Raw genomic sequence first — 16,342 nt, forward strand, 5'->3', positions numbered from 1 at the left:
ATCGGAGAACAGCTCAGAAAACAAATAAAATTATCCGCCATGTTGGAGTCACAGAAATCAGAAATCACATTAAATATTCCCTTATCTTTGATGATCTTCATCAGAATGCACTCCCAGGAATCTTAGTTCCACAATAAATGTTTGATTTGTTCGATAATGTCCATTATTTATGTCCAAGTAGCTACTTTTGTTAGGGCGTTAGGTACACAAATCCAAACCCTCGTGCAGGTTTACGTCGGACAAAAACGTAGTTATATTACAGGTCGTAGAAACATTTGAAACTAAGTATAGAATCAATCTTTAGGATGTTTTTATCATCAATCTCCAATAATGTTCCAACCGGAGAATTCCTTTGTCTGTAGAGAAGCAATGGAACGCAGGTCGCTATCATGTGAATTGCGCATGACCAGGACCTGGCTCTCTGCCAGACACCTGACTCATTCAGCTCTCATTCAGCCCCACATCACAGTAGAAGCCTCATTCAAGTTTCTAAATACAGTTGACATCTAGTGGAGCAACTTGATCCATATCCCACTGTGTCTTCAATAGGGTCTGAGTTGAAAAACTACAAACCTCAGATTTCCCACTTCCTGGTTGGGTTTTGTTCTCAGGTTTTTGCCTGCCATATGAGTTCTGTTATACTCACAGACATCATTCAAACAGTTTTAGAAACTTCAGAGTGTTTTCTATCCAATAATAATAATAATATGCATATATTAGTAACTGGGACTGAGGAGCAGGCCGTTTACTCTGGTCACCTTTCATCCAAGCTACTCAATACCTCCCTCCCTCCCGTTTCCCTCCCGCCCATATGCAGCCATATGAATTTCAGTGTTCGTTGAATTCTGAATTAGACTAGACTGTGTCACTAGCAAAGCACCATCACACCTCCTCCTCCATGCTTCATGGTGGGAACCACACATACGGAGACCATCCATTCACCTACTCTGTGTCTCACGAAGACACAGCGGTTGGAACCAAAAATCTCCAATTTGGACTCATCAGACCAAAGGACAAATTTCCACCGGTCTAATTCGTCCATTGCTCGTGTTTCTTGGCCCAAGAAAGTCTCTTCTTCTTATCGGTGTCCTTTAGTAGTGGTTTCTTTGCAGCAATTCAACCATGAAGGCCTGATTCACGCAGTCTCCTCTAAACAGTTGATGCTGAGATGTGTCTGTTCCTTGAACTCTGAAGAATTTATTTGGGCTGCAATTTCTGAACTTATCCTCTGCAGCAGAGGTAACTCTAGGTCTTCCTTTCCTGTGGCGTTCCTCATGAGAGCCAGTTTTATCATAGCGCTTGTTGGTTTTTGCGACTGCACTTGAAGAAACTTTAAAGATTCTTGAAATATTCCGTCTTGACTGACTTATGAACTGTCGTTTTTCTTTGCTTATTTGAGCTGTTCTTGCCATAATATTATCCCTGTTTGGTAAAATACCATCTTCTATATACCACCCCTACCTTGTCACAACACAACTGATTGGCTCAAAACACATTAAGAAGGAAAGAAATTCCACAAATTAACTTGTAACAAGGCACATCTTTTAATTGAAATGCATTCCAGGTGACTACCTCATGAAGCTGGTTGAGAGAATGGCAAGAGTGTGCAAAGTTGTCAAAAGGCAAAGGGTGTCTACTTTGAAGAACCTCAAATATACAATATATTTTGATTTAACTCTTTTTTTGGTTACTACATGATTCCATATGTGTTAATTCATAGTTTTGATGTCTTCACTATTATTCTACAATGTAGAAAAGTAATGCTTGAATGAGTAGGTGTGATAACTAATGTGTGATCAGGTGGGTGCTGTCCATTTTCTCTGTGTTCTCCCCATCTCTAGATGCGAGTGAGAACAGGACTCCTCAGAAGGTGAGTATTGGAGAGAACAGATGTAGCCAGTTGTCACCTGACCTTTTCATAGACTATATTGGTGCCCAGTGCTGAGGTGTGACCTGTGTTACTTCCTGTTTCCTCTCAGGGCAGGAAGGTGCAGTTTGTTTCCACAACGCCCCACAGACTCAGGAAGAGACTCTCAGGTGGGAAACAAACCATTGGCTGCTGACGTTGTAACTAAATGTTTGAGACATTCAATAAACTCTTTTAACCAACACAGAACTGAAATATAAACACAACATGTAAAGTGTTGGTCTCATGTTTCATGAGCTGAAATAAAATATCCCAGAAATTTTCCAAACCTTATTACTCTCACATTTTGTGCACACATTTGTTTACATCCCTGTTAGTGAGCATTTTCTCCTTTGCCAAGATAATCCATCTACCTCACAGGTTTGGCATATCAAGAAGCTGATTAAACAGCATGATTGTTACACAGGTTCACCTTGTGCTGGGGGCAGTAAAAGGCCACTCTAACATGTGCCGTTTCGTCACATAAAACAATGCCGCAGATGTCTCAAGTTGAGGGAGCTTGCAGTTGGCATGCTGACCAGAGCTGTTGCCAGAGAATTTAATATACATTTCTCTACCATAAGCCGCCTCCAACATCGTTTTAGAGAATTTGTCAGTACATCCAACCGGCCTCACAACCGTATGGCGTTGTGTGGATGAGCGGTTTGCTGATGTCAACACTGTGAACAGAGTGCCCCACTACTAACGCACAGAGATACTGTAACGAGATCCTGAGGCCCATCGCCGTGCCATTCATCCACCGCCACCACCTCATGTTTCAGCATGATAATGCAGGGCCCCATGTCACAAGGATCTGTACACAATTCCTGAAAGCTGAAAATGTCCCAGTTCTTCCATGGCCTGTATACTCAGACACATCACAAATCAAGCATGTTTGGGATGCTCTGGATCGGCGTGTACGACAGCGTGTTCCAGTTCCCGCCAATATTCACCAACTTCACACAGCCTTTGAAGAGGAGTGGGACAACATTCCACAGGCCACAATCAACAGCCTGATCAACTCTATGTGAAGGAGATGTGTCGTGCTGCATCAGGAAAATGGTCCCACCAGATACTGACTGGTTCTGATCCAGACCAGATACTGACTGGTTCTGATCCACACCAGATACTGACTGTTGTTCTGATCCACACCAGATACTGACTGGTTCTGATCCAGACCAGATACTGACTGTTGTTCTGATCCACACCAGATACTGACTGGTTCTGATCCACACCAGATACTGACTGGTTCTGATCCACACCAGATACTGACTGGTTCTGATCCACACCAGATACTGACTGGTTCTGATCCACACCAGATACTGACTGGTTCTGATCCACACCAGATACTGACTGGTTCTGATCCAGACCAGATACTGACTGGTTCTGATCCAGACCAGATACTGACTGGTTCTGATCCAGACCAGATACTGACTGGTTCTGATCCACACCAGATACTGACTGTTGTTCTGATCCACACCAGATACTGACTGGTTCTGATCCAGACCAGATACTGACTGGTTCTGATCCACACCAGATACTGACTGGTTCTGATCCACACCAGATACTGACTGGTTCTGATCCAGACCAGATACTGACTGGTTCTGATCCACACCAGATACTGACTGGTTCTGATCCACACCAGATACTGACTGGTTCTGATCCACACCAGATACTGACTGGTTCTGATCCAGACCAGATACTGACTGGTTCTGATCCACACCAGATACTGACTGGTTCTGATCCACACCAGATACTGACTGGTTCTGATCCAGACCCCAACCTCTTTATTAAGGTATCTGTGACCAACAGATGCAGATCTGTATTCCCAGTCATGTGAAATCCATAGATTAGGGCCTCATGAATTTAAATTGACTTTCCTCATATGAACTGTAGCTTTCTGAAATGGTTGCGTTTCTGTTTTTGTTTAGTATATTAAACTAAGGTCTGTCTGTCTGTCTGTCCGTCTGTTAGCTCCCAGCCTGAGATCCGACAGCGACAGCGAGCTCTCTCCCTCTGACTCTGGAGAGGAGGAGGAGGAGGATGATGAAGATGATAAGGGGAAGAGAGAGGAGGACAGAGTGAATCAGTCCAGCACACCCAGTAAGCCTTCAGCCACAGCTCTCTATAAGACACCTGCTAAGAAGAGCAAGACCGCCCCAGATCCACCCTGCCGGGTTAGTCACCCAGAACCACCCTGCCAGGTTAGTCACCCAGAACCACCCTGCCAGGTTAGTCACCCAGAACCACCCTGCCAGGTTAGTCACCCAGATCCACCCTGCCAGGTTAGTCACCCAGAACCACCCTGCCAGGTTAGTCACCCAGAACCACCCTGCCAGGTTAGTCACCCAGAACCACCCTGCCAGGTTAGTCACCCAGATCCACCCTGCCAGGTTAGTCTCCCAGAACCACCCTGCCGGGTTAGTCACCCAGAACCACCCTGCCGGGTTAATCACCCAGATCCACCCTGCCGGGTTAGTCTCCCAGAACCACCCTGCCAGGTTAGTCACCCAGATCCACCCTGCCAGGTTAGTCACCCAGATCCACCCTGCCAGGTTGGTCACCCAGAACCACCCTGCCAGGTTAGTCACCCAGATCCACCCTGCCAGGTTAGTCACCCAGATCCACCCTGCCAGGTTGGTCACCCAGAACCACCCTGCCAGGTTGGTCACCCAGAACCACCCTGCCAGGTTCGTCACCCAGAAACACCCTGCCAGGTCAGTCAGTCAGCAAGATTCGTGTTTATTATGGATCCCCATTAGTTCCTGCCAAGGCAGCAGCTACTCTTCCTGGGGTTTATTATGGATCCCCATTAGTTCCTGTCAAGGCAGCAGCTACTCTTCCTGGGGTTTATTATGGATCCTCATTAGTTCCTGCCAAGGCAGCAGCTACTCTTCCTGGGGTTTATTATGGATCCCCATTAGTTCCTGCCAAGGCAGCAGCTACTCTTCCTGGGGTTTATTGTGGATCCCCATTAGTTCCTGCCAAGGCAGCAGCTACTCTTCCTGGGGTTTATTGTGGATCCCCATTAGTTCCTGCCAAGGCAACAGCTACTCTTCCTGGGGTTTATTATGGATCCCCATTAGTTCCTGCCAAGGCAGCAGCTACTCTTCCTGGGGTTTATTGTGGATCCCCATTAGTTCCTGCCAAGGCAGCAGCTACTCTTACTGGGGTTTATTATGGATCCCCATTAGTTCCTGCCAAGGCAGCAGCTACTCTTCCTGGGGTTTATTGTGGATCCCCATTAGTTCCTGCCAAGGCAGCAGCTACTCTTACTGGGGTTTATTATGGATCCCCATTAGTTCCTGCCAAGGCAGCAGCTGCTCTTCCTGGGGTTTATTATGGATCCCCATTAGTTCCTGCCAAGGCAGCAGCTACTCTTACTGGGGTTTATTATGGATCCCCATTAGTTCCTGCCAAGGCAGCAGCTACTCTTCCTGGGGTTTATTATGGATCCCCATTAGTTCCTGCCAAGGCAGCAGCTACTCTTCCTGGGGTTTATTATGGATCCCCATTAGTTCCTGCTAAGGCAGCAGCTACTCTTACTGGGGTTTATTATGGATCCCCATTAGTTCCTGCCAAGGCAGCAGCTACTCTTACTGGGGTTTATTATGGATCCCCATTAGTTCCTGCCAAGGCAGCAGCTACTCTTCCTGGGGTTTATTATGGATCCCCATTAGTTCCTGCTAAGGCAGCAGCTACTCTTCCTGGGGTTTATTATGGATCCCCATTAGTTCCTGTCAAGGCAGCAGCTACTCTTCCTGGGGTTTATTATGGATCCCCATTAGTTCCTGTCAAGGCAGCAGCTACTCTTCCTGGGGTTTATTATGGATCCCCATTAGTTCCTACCAAGGCAGCAGCTACTCTTCCTGGGGTTTATTATGGATCCCCATTAGTTCCTGCCAAGGCAGCAGCTACTCTTCCTGGGGTTTATTATGGATCCCCATTAGTTCCTGCCAAGGCAGCAGCTACTCTTCCTGGGGTTTATTATGGATCCCCATTAGTTCCTGCCAAGGCAGCAGATACTCTTCCTGGGGTTTGTTATGGATCCCCATTAGTTCCTACCAAGGCAGCAGCTACTCTTCCTGGGGTCCAAAGACATTAAGGCAATTAAAGTGCATTCGGAAAGTATTCAGACCCTTTTTCAGACTTTTTCCACATTTTAAGTTACTGACTAGTCTCCCAGTCCCTGCCTCTGAAAAACATCACCACAGCATGATGCTGCCACCACCATGCTTCACCGTAGGGATGCTGCCACCACCATGCTTCACCGTAGGGATGGTGACAGGTTTCCTCCAGACGTGACGCTTGACATTCAGGCCAAAGAGTTCAATCTTGGTTTCATCAGACCAGAGAATCTTGTTTCTCAGGGTCTGAGAGTACGTTAGGTGCCTTTTGGCAAAATCCAAGTGGGCTGTCATGTGCCTTTTACTGAGGAGTGGCTTCTGTCTGTCCACTCTACCATAAAGGTCTGATTGGTGGAGGGCTGCAGAGATGGTTGTCCTTCTGGAAGGTTCTCCCATCTCCACAGAGGAACTCTAGAGCTCTGCCAGTGACCATCGGGTTCTTGGTCACCTCCCTGACCAAGGCCCTTCGTCACCTCCCTGACCAAGGCCCTTCTCCTCTGATTGCTCAGTTTGGCCGGGCGGCCAGCTCTAGGAAGGGTCTTGGTGGTTCCAAACTTCTTCCATTTAAGAATGATGGAGGCCACAGGTGGACTCCAATCAAGTTGTAGAAACATCTGAAGGATGATCAATGGAAACAGGATGCATCTGAGCTCCATTTACAGTCTCACAGCAAAGGGTCTGAAATATGAGGTGATGGCGGCGGATGAATGGCAAGACAATGGACTTCAGGATCTCATCACAGTATCTCTGTGCATTCAAATCGCCATTGATAAAATGCAATTGTGTTTGTCTGTAATTTATGCCTGCCCATACGTTGGGGCACTCTGTTCCCAACGTTGACATCGGCAAACTGCTCACTCACACGACGCACGGGTTCTTCGGTTGTGGGGTCGGTTGGACGTACTACCAAATTCTCTAAATTAACATTAAGTTCTCTGGCAACAGCTCTGGTGGACATTCCTGCAGTCAGCAAGTCTCTCAACTTGAGACATCTGTGGCATTGTGTTGTGGGACAAAACTGCACATTTTAGAGTGGCCTTTTATTGTCCCCAGCACAAGGTGCACCTGTGATCATGCTGTTTAATCAGCTTCTTGATTTGCCAGCCCTGTCAGGTGGATGGGTTATCTTGGTGAAGGAGAAATGCTCACTAACAGGGATGTAAACACATGACTGCGTAGGGGCACAGCTGTGGCTGGTCCTTGGTGAAGGAGAAATGCTCACTAACAGGGATGTAAAACACATGACTGCGTAGGGGCACAGCTGTGGGTGGTCCTTGGTGAAGGAGAAATGCTCACTAACAGGGATGTAAAACACATGACTGCGTAGGGGCACAGCTGTGGCTGGTCCTTGGTGAAGGAGAAATGCTCACTAACAGGGATGTAAAACACATGACTGCGTAGGGGCACAGCTGTGGCTGGTCCTTGGTGAAGGAGAAATGCTCACTAACAGGGATGTAAACACATGACTGCGTAGGGGCACAGCTGTGGCTGGTCCTTGGTGAAGGAGAAATGCTCACTAACAGGGATGTAAAACACATGACTGCGTAGGGGCACAGCTGTGGGTGGTCCTTGGTGAAGGAGAAATGCTCACTAACAGGGATGTAAAACACATGACTGCGTAGGGGCACAGCTGTGGCTGGTCCTTGGTGAAGGAGAAATGCTCACTAACAGGGATGTAAAACACATGACTGCGTAGGGGCACAGCTGTGGGTGGTCCTTGGTGAAGGAGAAATGCTCACTAACAGGGATGTAAAACACATGACTGCGTAGGGGCACAGCCGTGGCTGGTCCTTGGTGAAGGAGAAATGCTCACTAACAGGGATGTAAAACACATGACTGCGTAGGGGCACAGATGTGGCTGGTCCTTGGTGAAGGAGAAATGCTCACTAACAGGGATGTAAAACACATGACTGCGTAGGGGCACAGCTGTGGCTGGTCCTTGGTGAAGGAGAAATGCTCACTAACAGGGATGTAAACACATGACTGCGTAGGGGCACAGCTGTGGCTGGTCCTTGGTGAAGGAGAAATGCTCACTAACAGGGATGTAAACACATGACTGCGTAGGGGCACAGCTGTGGCTGGTCCTTGGTGAAGAAGAAATGCTCACTAACAGGGATGTAAAACACATGACTGAGTAGGGGCACAGCTGTGGCTGGTCCTTGGTGAAGGAGAAATGCTCAGGGACTAACAGGGATGTAAACACATGACTGCGTAGGGGCACAGCTGTGGCTGGTCCTTGGTGAAGGAGAAATGCTCACTAACAGGGATGTAAAACACATGACTGCGTAGGGGCACAGCTGTGGGTGGTCCTTGGTGAAGGAGAAATGCTCACTAACAGGGATGTAAACACATTTGTGCTGTTTGTGTTGGTGGAACATTTCTACAATCTTTAATTTCAGCTGGTTCAGTACTGGTTCTGTGTAGTACTGGTTCTGTGTAGTACTGGCTCTGTGTAGTACTGGTTCTGTGTAGTAATGGCTCTGTGTAGTACTGGCTCTGTGTAGTACTGGTTCTGTGTAGTACTGGCGCTGTGTAGTACTGGCGCTGTGTAGTACTGGCGCTGTGTAGTACTGGCTCTGTGTAGTACTGGCTCTGTGTAGTACTGGCTCTGTGTAGTACTGGCGCTGTGTAGTACTGCTTCTGTAGTTCTGGCTCTGTGTAGTACTGGTTCTGTAGTTCTGGCTCTGTGTAGTTCTGGTTCTGTAGTTCTGGCTCTGTGTAGTACTGGCGCTGTGTAGTACTGGTTCTGTAGTTCTGGCTCTGTGTAGTACTGGCGCTGTGTAGTACTGGTTCTGTAGTTCTGGCTCTGTGTAGTACTGGCGCTGTGTAGTACTGGTTCTGTGTAGTACTGGCGCTGTGTAGTACTGGTTCTGTAGTTCTGGCGCTGTGTAGTACTGGTTCTGTAGTTCTGGCCTTGTGTAGTACTGGCGCTTTGTAGTACTGGTTCTGTAGGTCTGGCGCTGTGTAGTACTGGTTCTGTAGTTCTGGCGCTGTGTAGTACTGGTTCTGTAGTTCTGGCCTTGTGTAGTACTGGCTCTGTGTAGTACTGGTTCTGTAGTTCTGGCTCTGTGTAGTACCGTGTGCCTCCCAGAGTCTGTTCTGGACGTGGGGACCGTGAAGAGACCTCTGGTGGCATATCTTGGTATGACTTAGTTCTTTCTGTTTTAGGCCAGTCTGGTCGAGGAATACTTTGAGGCTCACGGCAGTTCTAAATTCCTGACATCAGACCGGACCCTGCAGCGCCTACACACACCTAAACTAGACCGGGTGAGTACACACACACACACCTAAACTAGACCGGGTGAGTATACACACACACACACACACCTAAACTAGACCGGGTGAGTACACACACACACCTAAACTAGACCGGGTGAGTACACACACAAACACACACACACACACACACACACACACACACACACACACACACACACACACACACACACACACACACACACACACACACACACACACACACACACACACACCTAAACTAGACCGGGTGAGTATACACACACACACACACACCTAAACTAGACCGGGTGAGTACACACCTAGGAGATGTATGGAAGTAAACCACGTGATTCATGTTTGTTGTGTGTAGGAGACCTTGTTCCGTCTGTTAGAAGGGAAACCGGCGTGTTATTCTTCAGAGATTGAGAAGCTCCACTCCAGTCACCATGAACACTTCAACAAGTGGATGCTGCAGCTACAGTAAGGACCTCTTTCTATACAGGACCTCTCTCTATACAGGACCTCTCTCTATACAGGACCTCTCTCTATACAGGACCTCTCTCTATACAGGACCTCTCTCTCTATACAGGACCTCTCTCTATACAGGACCTCTCTCTATACAGGACCTCTCTCTATACAGGACCTCTCTCTCTATACAGGACCTCTCTCTCTATACAGGACCTCTCTCTATACAGGACCTCTCTCTATACAGGACCTCTCTCTATACAGGACCTCTCTCTCTACAGGACCTCTCTCTATACAGGACCTCTCTCTATACAGGACCTCTCTCTATACAGGACCTCTCTCTATACAGGACCTCTCTCTCTATACAGGACCTCTCTCTATACAGGACCTCTCTCTATACAGGACCTCTCTCTATACAGGACCTCTCTCTATACAGGACCTCTCTCTATACAGGACCTCTCTCTATACAGGACCTCTCTCTATACAGGACCTCTCTCTATACAGGACCTCTCTCTATACAGGACCTCTCTCTATACAGGACCTCTCTCTATACAGGACCTCTCTCTATACAGGACCTCTCTCTATACAGGACCTCTCTCTATACAGGACCTCTCTCTATACAGGACCTCTCTCTATACAGGACCTCTCTCTATACAGGACCTCTCTCTATACAGGACCTCTCTATACAGGACCTCTCTCTATACAGGACCTCTCTCTATACAGGACCTCTCTCTATACAGGACCTCTCTCTATACAGGACCTCTCTCTATACAGGACCTCTCTCTATACAGGACCTCTCTCTATACAGGACCTCTATACAGGACCTCTCTCTATACAGGACCTCTCTCTATACAGGACCTCTCTCTATACAGGACCTCTCTCTATACAGGACCTCTCTCTATACAGGACTCTCTCTCTATACAGGAACTCTCTCTCTATACAGGACCTCTCCTACAGGACCTCTCTCTATACAGGACCTCTCTCTCTATACAGGACCTCTCTCTCTACAGGACCTCTTCTCTATACAGGATACTCTCTCTCTATACAGGACTCTCTCTCTATACAGGACCTCTCTCTATACAGGACCTCTCTCTATATACAGGACCTCTCTCTCTATACAGGACCTCTCTCTCTATACAGGACCTCTCTCTCTATACAGGACCTCTCTCTCTATACAGGACCTCTCTCTCTATACAGGACCTCTCTCTCTATACAGGACCTCTCTCTCTATGCAGGACCTCTCTCTCTATGCAGGACCTCTCTCTATGCAGGCCCAATTCACTAGTGAGGTCACTAGACCGTATCATAACCCCTCTCTACAAGTGGAGTTGTACCTGTGTGTGTACAGGTGTGTGTGTGTGTACAGGTGTGTGTGTGTGTACAGGTGTGTGTGTAGGCTGGGTTACAGTGTGTTGCTGTACGGGCTGGGCAGTAAGAAGGCCTTACTCGAGGAGTTCCGAGTGTCTCTGCTCTGTCAGGAGATACACCTGGTTGTCAACGGATTCTTCCCTTCCATCTCTCTCAAATCAGTCAGTATAACACACACCTGTACACACACACACACACACACACACACCTGTACACACACACACCTGTACACAACCCTCTGTTCTCCTCCTGTCCTGTAGATCCTGACTGCTCTGTCTGCAGAGATTCTAGAACACCAAGGAACGTTCCGGAACCCTGCTGACCAACTACAGTACATCACCACCACCCTCAGAGAACGTGGGTAGACCTTGACCCCTAGCATTCAGTGACCTTGACCCCTCGCATACAGGGACCAGTGTGACCTTGACCCGTAGCATTCAGTGACCTTGACCCGTAGCATTCAGTGACCTTGACCCGTAGCATTCAGTGACCGTGACCCCTAGCATTCAGTGACCTGACCCCTCAGAGATTCAGAACACCAGGGACCAGTGTGACCTTGACCCGGAGCATTCAGTGACCTTGACCCGTAGCATTCAGTGACCTTGACCCGTACAGGGACCATTCAGTGACCTTGACCCGTAGCATTCAGTGACCGTGACCCCTAGCATTCAGTGACCTTGACCCCTCGCATACACGGACCTGTGTTTGTGAACTTTGACCTGTGTGTGTATCTCATCAGAGCCGGACCTCCATGTGTACCTGTTGATCCACAACATTGACGGTCCCATGCTCCGTGGAGGGAAGACCCAGAATGCACTGGGCCAACTGGCCTCACTACCCAACCTGCACCTTGTCGCCTCCATCGACCACATCAACGCACCGCTCGGTATGGAACAGTTTGTCTATTCGTCCTGTATTACTCGGTACGGTACAGTTTGTCTATTCGTCCTGTATTACTCGGTACGGTACAGTTTGTCTATTCGTCCTGTATTACTCGGTACGGAACAGTCTATTCGTCCTGTATTACTCGGTACGGAACAGTTTGTCTATTCGTCCTGTATTACTCGGTACGGTACAGTTTGTCTATTCGTCCTGTATTACTCGGTACGGTACAGTTTGTCTATTCGTCCTGTATTACTCGGTACGGTACAGTTTGTCTATTCGTCCTGTATTACTCGGTACGGAACAGTCTATTCGTCCTGTATTACTCGGTACGGAACAGTTTGTCTATTCGTCCTGTATTACTCGGTACGGAACAGTTTGTCTATTCGTCCTGTATTACTCGGTACGGAACAGTTTGTCTATTCGTCCTGTATTACTCGGTACGGTACAGTTTGTCTATTCGTCCTGTATTACTCGGTACGGTACAGTTTGTCTATTCGTCCTGTATTACTCGGTACGGTACAGTTTGTCTATTCGTCCTGTATTACTCGGTACGGTACAGTTTGTCTATTCGTCCTGTATTACTCGGTACGGTACAGTTTGTCTATTCGTCCTGTATTACTCGGTATGGTACAGTTTGTCTATTCGTCCTGTATTACTCGGTATGGTACAGTTTGTCTATTCGTCCTGTATTACTCGGTACGGAACAGTCTATTCGTCCTGTATTACTCGGTACGGTACAGTTTGTCTATTCGTCCTGTATTACTCGGTACGGTACAGTTTGTCTATTCGTCCTGTATTACTCGGTACGGTACAGTTTGTCTATTCGTCCTGTATTACTCGGTATGGTACAGTTTGTCTATTCGTCCTGTATTACTCGGTACGGAACAGTTTGTCTATTCGTCCTGTATTACTCGGTACGGAACAGTTTGTCTATTCGTCCTGTATTACTCGGTATGGAACAGTTTGTCTATTCGTCCTGTATTACTCGGTACGGAACAGTTTGTCTATTCGTCCTGTATTACTCGGTACGGAACAGTTTGTCTATTCGTCCTGTATTACTCGGTACGGAACAGTTTGTCTATTCGTCCTGTATTACTCGGTACGGTACAGTTTGTCTATTCGTCCTGTATTACTCGGTACGGTACAGTTTGTCTATTCGTCCTGTATTACTCGGTACGGTACAGTTTGTCTATTCGTCCTGTATTACTCGGTATGGTACAGTTTGTCTATTCGTCCTGTATTACTCGGTACGGTACAGTTTGTCTATTCGTCCTGTATTACTCGGTACGGAACAGTCTATTCGTCCTGTATTACTCGGTACGGAACAGTTTGTCTATTCGTCCTGTATTACTCGGTACGGTACAGTTTGTCTATTCGTCCTGTATTACTCGGTACGGTACAGTTTGTCTATTCGTCCTGTATTACTCGGTACGGTACAGTTTGTCTATTCGTCCTGTATTACTCGGTACGGAACAGTTTGTCTATTCGTCCTGTATTACTCGGTACGGTACAGTTTGTCTATTCGTCCTGTATTACTCGGTACGGTACAGTTTGTCTATTCGTCCTGTATTACTTGGTCTTACCACAGATGTTGATGAAGGTGTGTGTCTCCCTGCAGTGTGGGACCAGTGTAAACTGAGTCAGTTTAACTGGTTGTGGTGGGAGTGCGTGTGTTTCCAGCGTTATGTGGAGGAGACGTCCTATGAGAACTCTCTACTAGTTCAACAGACTGGAGCCCTCGCCCTCTCCTCCCTGACACACGTCCTGCGCAGCCTTACGGCTAACGCCAGGTACGCACGCTACGGCTAACACCTTACAGCTAACGCCAGGTACACACGCTACGGCTAACGCCAGGTACGCATGCTAACACCTTACAGCTAACGCCAGGAACAGTTTGCTACGTCCTGTATTACGCCGGAACAGCTAACGCCAGGTACGTCGGCTACGGCCAGTTTGTCTATTCGTCCTGTATTACGCCGGAACAGCTAACGCCAGGTACGTATGCTACGGCCAGTTTGTCTACGCCGTATTAACGCCTTACAGCTATTCGCCGGTATTACGCTACGGAACAGTTACAGCTATTCGCCCAGCTAACGCCAGGTACGTACGCTACGGCTCGTCCGTATTACAGCTAACGCCAGTTTGTCTATTCGCCTTACAGCTAACGCCAGGTACAGTTTGCTACGGCTAACTGTATTACAGCTAACGCCAGGTCTATTCGCACGCTACGAGTTTGTCTTATGCCTTACAGCTAACGCCTGTACGCACTCTACGGCTAACACCTTACAGCTAACGCCTTACAGCTAACGCCAGGTACGCACGCTACGGCTAACGCCTTACAGCTAACGCCAGGTACGCATGCTACGGCTAACGTCTTACAGCTAACGCCAGGTACGCACTCTACGGCTAACACCTTACAGCTAACGACAGGTACGCACTCTACGGCTAACACCTTACAGCTAACGCCAGGTGCACACCTGTTTGGATAAGGTTTGATTTGGTTGTGTAATGGTGGTGTGTGATTGGTCTACAGGGGCATCTTTAAACTGCTGGTGGAGTTTCAACTGGATAACAAAGACAACCCTTCATACACAGGTACACACACACACACACACACACACACACACACACACACACACACACACCCCACCCCTCCTACAACCCTTCATACACACACTACCCCTCCTACAACCCTTCATACACACACACACACCCTACCCCTCCTACAACCCTTCATACACTGTATTACACACACACACACACACACACTACCCCTCCTACAACCCTTCATACACACACACACACACACACACACACACACACTACCCCTCCTACAACCCTTCATACACACACACACACACTACCCCTCCTACAACCCTTCATACACACACACACACACACACACACTACCCCTCCTACAACCCTTCATACACACACACACACACACACTACCCCTCCTACAACCCTTCATACACACACACACACACACACACACTACCCCTCCTACAACCCTTCATACACACACACAGACACTACCCTCCTACAACCCTTCATACACACACTACCCCTCCTACAACCCTTCATACACAGGTACACACACACACACACACACACACACACACACACACACACACACACACACACACACACTACCCCTCCTACACAGGTACACACACACACACACACACACACACACACACACACACACACACACACACACACACTGTACACACACACACAGTTTACCCCTCCTACACAGGTACACACACACACACACACACACACACACACACTACCCCTCCTACACAGGTACACACACACACACACACACACACACACACTACCCCTCCTACACACACACACACACACACACACTACCCCTCCTACAACCCTTCATAGTGATTGTTTGAAAGTGTGTGTGTGTGTAGGCTTGTCATTCCAGGACTTCTACCAGCGTTGTCGGGAAGCCTTCCTGGTGAACTCTGACCTCACCCTGCGTACCCAGCTCACAGAGTTCAGAGACCACAAACTCATCCGCACACGCAAGGTACACTCACGCACACACACACACGGGCGCACACACACAGCTTCAACCTGAAGTTGACTAATTTTTCCCATGATCCCTCAGGGTGCTGATGGAGTGGAGTACCTGCTGGTTGCTGTGGAGACCAGCACGCTGACTGACTTCCTGGAGAAAGAAGTAGAGTGAGGAGAGGATCATGTTCCGTCTTTCTCTCCAACCCAAGAGAACTGGGCCTCACTGGGTCAGACAACTGGGCGGTATTGATAACTGGGCCTCACTGGGTCAGACAACTGGGCGGTATTGAGAACTGGGCCTCACTGGGTCAGACAACTGGGCGGTATTGAGAACTGAGCCTCACTGGGTCAGACAACTGGGCGGTATTGAGAACTGGGCCTCACTGGGTCAGACAACTGGGCGGTATTGATAACTGGGCCTCACTGGGTCAGACAACTGGGTCGTATTGATAACTGGGCCTCACTGGGTCAGACAACTGGGTCGTATTGATAACGTCTCGTCAGAGTCGTTTTTCCTTTCAGATCATAATGATTACAGGGACGACCTGATCCTAGATCAGCTCTGAGACTCGTTAAGAATACGGTCCGTGATCACATTGGTGTTAACTAATTCCCAGAGGGCCCAGTGTGGGTTCAGAAACACTGTCTGTCGTTAGCGTCATCTGCTCTTTTAGGCCAAAGTCCATTTCCACTGTGTTGCCTTGACCTGGCCTTCTCAGTGCAGAGGATGTACACATTCCCTGTTTGTGTTTTCGATGACAGTTGTTTGGTCTTATTGACCACCTCTTTGGAAATCTGTAGCACTGTTGTCTGTATT

At 48.0% G+C, this 16,342-nt stretch overlaps 1 protein-coding gene and 1 long non-coding RNA gene across 3 annotated transcripts in view; one reads left to right on the forward strand and one right to left on the reverse strand.

Moving 5' to 3' along the window:
• orc2 (origin recognition complex, subunit 2) overlaps nucleotides 1-16,044 on the forward strand; it is a 43,184-nt gene extending 27,140 nt beyond the window's left edge. Inside the window, exons 5-18 of one of the 2 annotated variants that reach the window (XM_052508062.1) lie at nucleotides 1,842-1,870; nucleotides 1,980-2,037; nucleotides 3,881-4,137; nucleotides 4,192-4,245; nucleotides 4,300-4,407; nucleotides 9,202-9,300; nucleotides 9,641-9,750; nucleotides 11,132-11,264; nucleotides 11,364-11,460; nucleotides 11,843-11,989; nucleotides 13,607-13,778; nucleotides 14,522-14,583; nucleotides 15,417-15,535; nucleotides 15,617-16,044. In XM_052508062.1, coding sequence (XP_052364022.1) covers nucleotides 1,842-1,870; nucleotides 1,980-2,037; nucleotides 3,881-4,137; nucleotides 4,192-4,245; nucleotides 4,300-4,407; nucleotides 9,202-9,300; nucleotides 9,641-9,750; nucleotides 11,132-11,264; nucleotides 11,364-11,460; nucleotides 11,843-11,989; nucleotides 13,607-13,778; nucleotides 14,522-14,583; nucleotides 15,417-15,535; nucleotides 15,617-15,697 — 1,526 coding nt within the window. In that variant the 3' untranslated portion in view covers nucleotides 15,698-16,044. The remainder of the gene's footprint in view (nucleotides 1-1,841; nucleotides 1,871-1,979; nucleotides 2,038-3,880; nucleotides 4,138-4,191; nucleotides 4,246-4,299; nucleotides 4,408-9,201; nucleotides 9,301-9,640; nucleotides 9,751-11,131; nucleotides 11,265-11,363; nucleotides 11,461-11,842; nucleotides 11,990-13,606; nucleotides 13,779-14,521; nucleotides 14,584-15,416; nucleotides 15,536-15,616) is intronic. The other variant, XM_052508063.1, reaches the window with a different exon arrangement.
• Nucleotides 9,176-10,067, reverse strand: LOC127923894 (uncharacterized). Its single transcript, XR_008116053.1, has 3 exons — nucleotides 10,054-10,067; nucleotides 9,525-9,775; nucleotides 9,176-9,320 (listed from the first exon to the last, which is right to left on the reverse strand). It is a non-coding gene; the product is annotated as an uncharacterized LOC127923894 (long non-coding RNA).
• Nucleotides 16,045-16,342: the final 298 nt, after the last annotated feature.

This window comes from Oncorhynchus keta, unplaced genomic scaffold (assembly GCF_023373465.1).
Source record: "Oncorhynchus keta strain PuntledgeMale-10-30-2019 unplaced genomic scaffold, Oket_V2 Un_contig_3330_pilon_pilon, whole genome shotgun sequence".
Taxonomy (NCBI): Eukaryota; Metazoa; Chordata; class Actinopteri; order Salmoniformes; family Salmonidae; genus Oncorhynchus; species Oncorhynchus keta.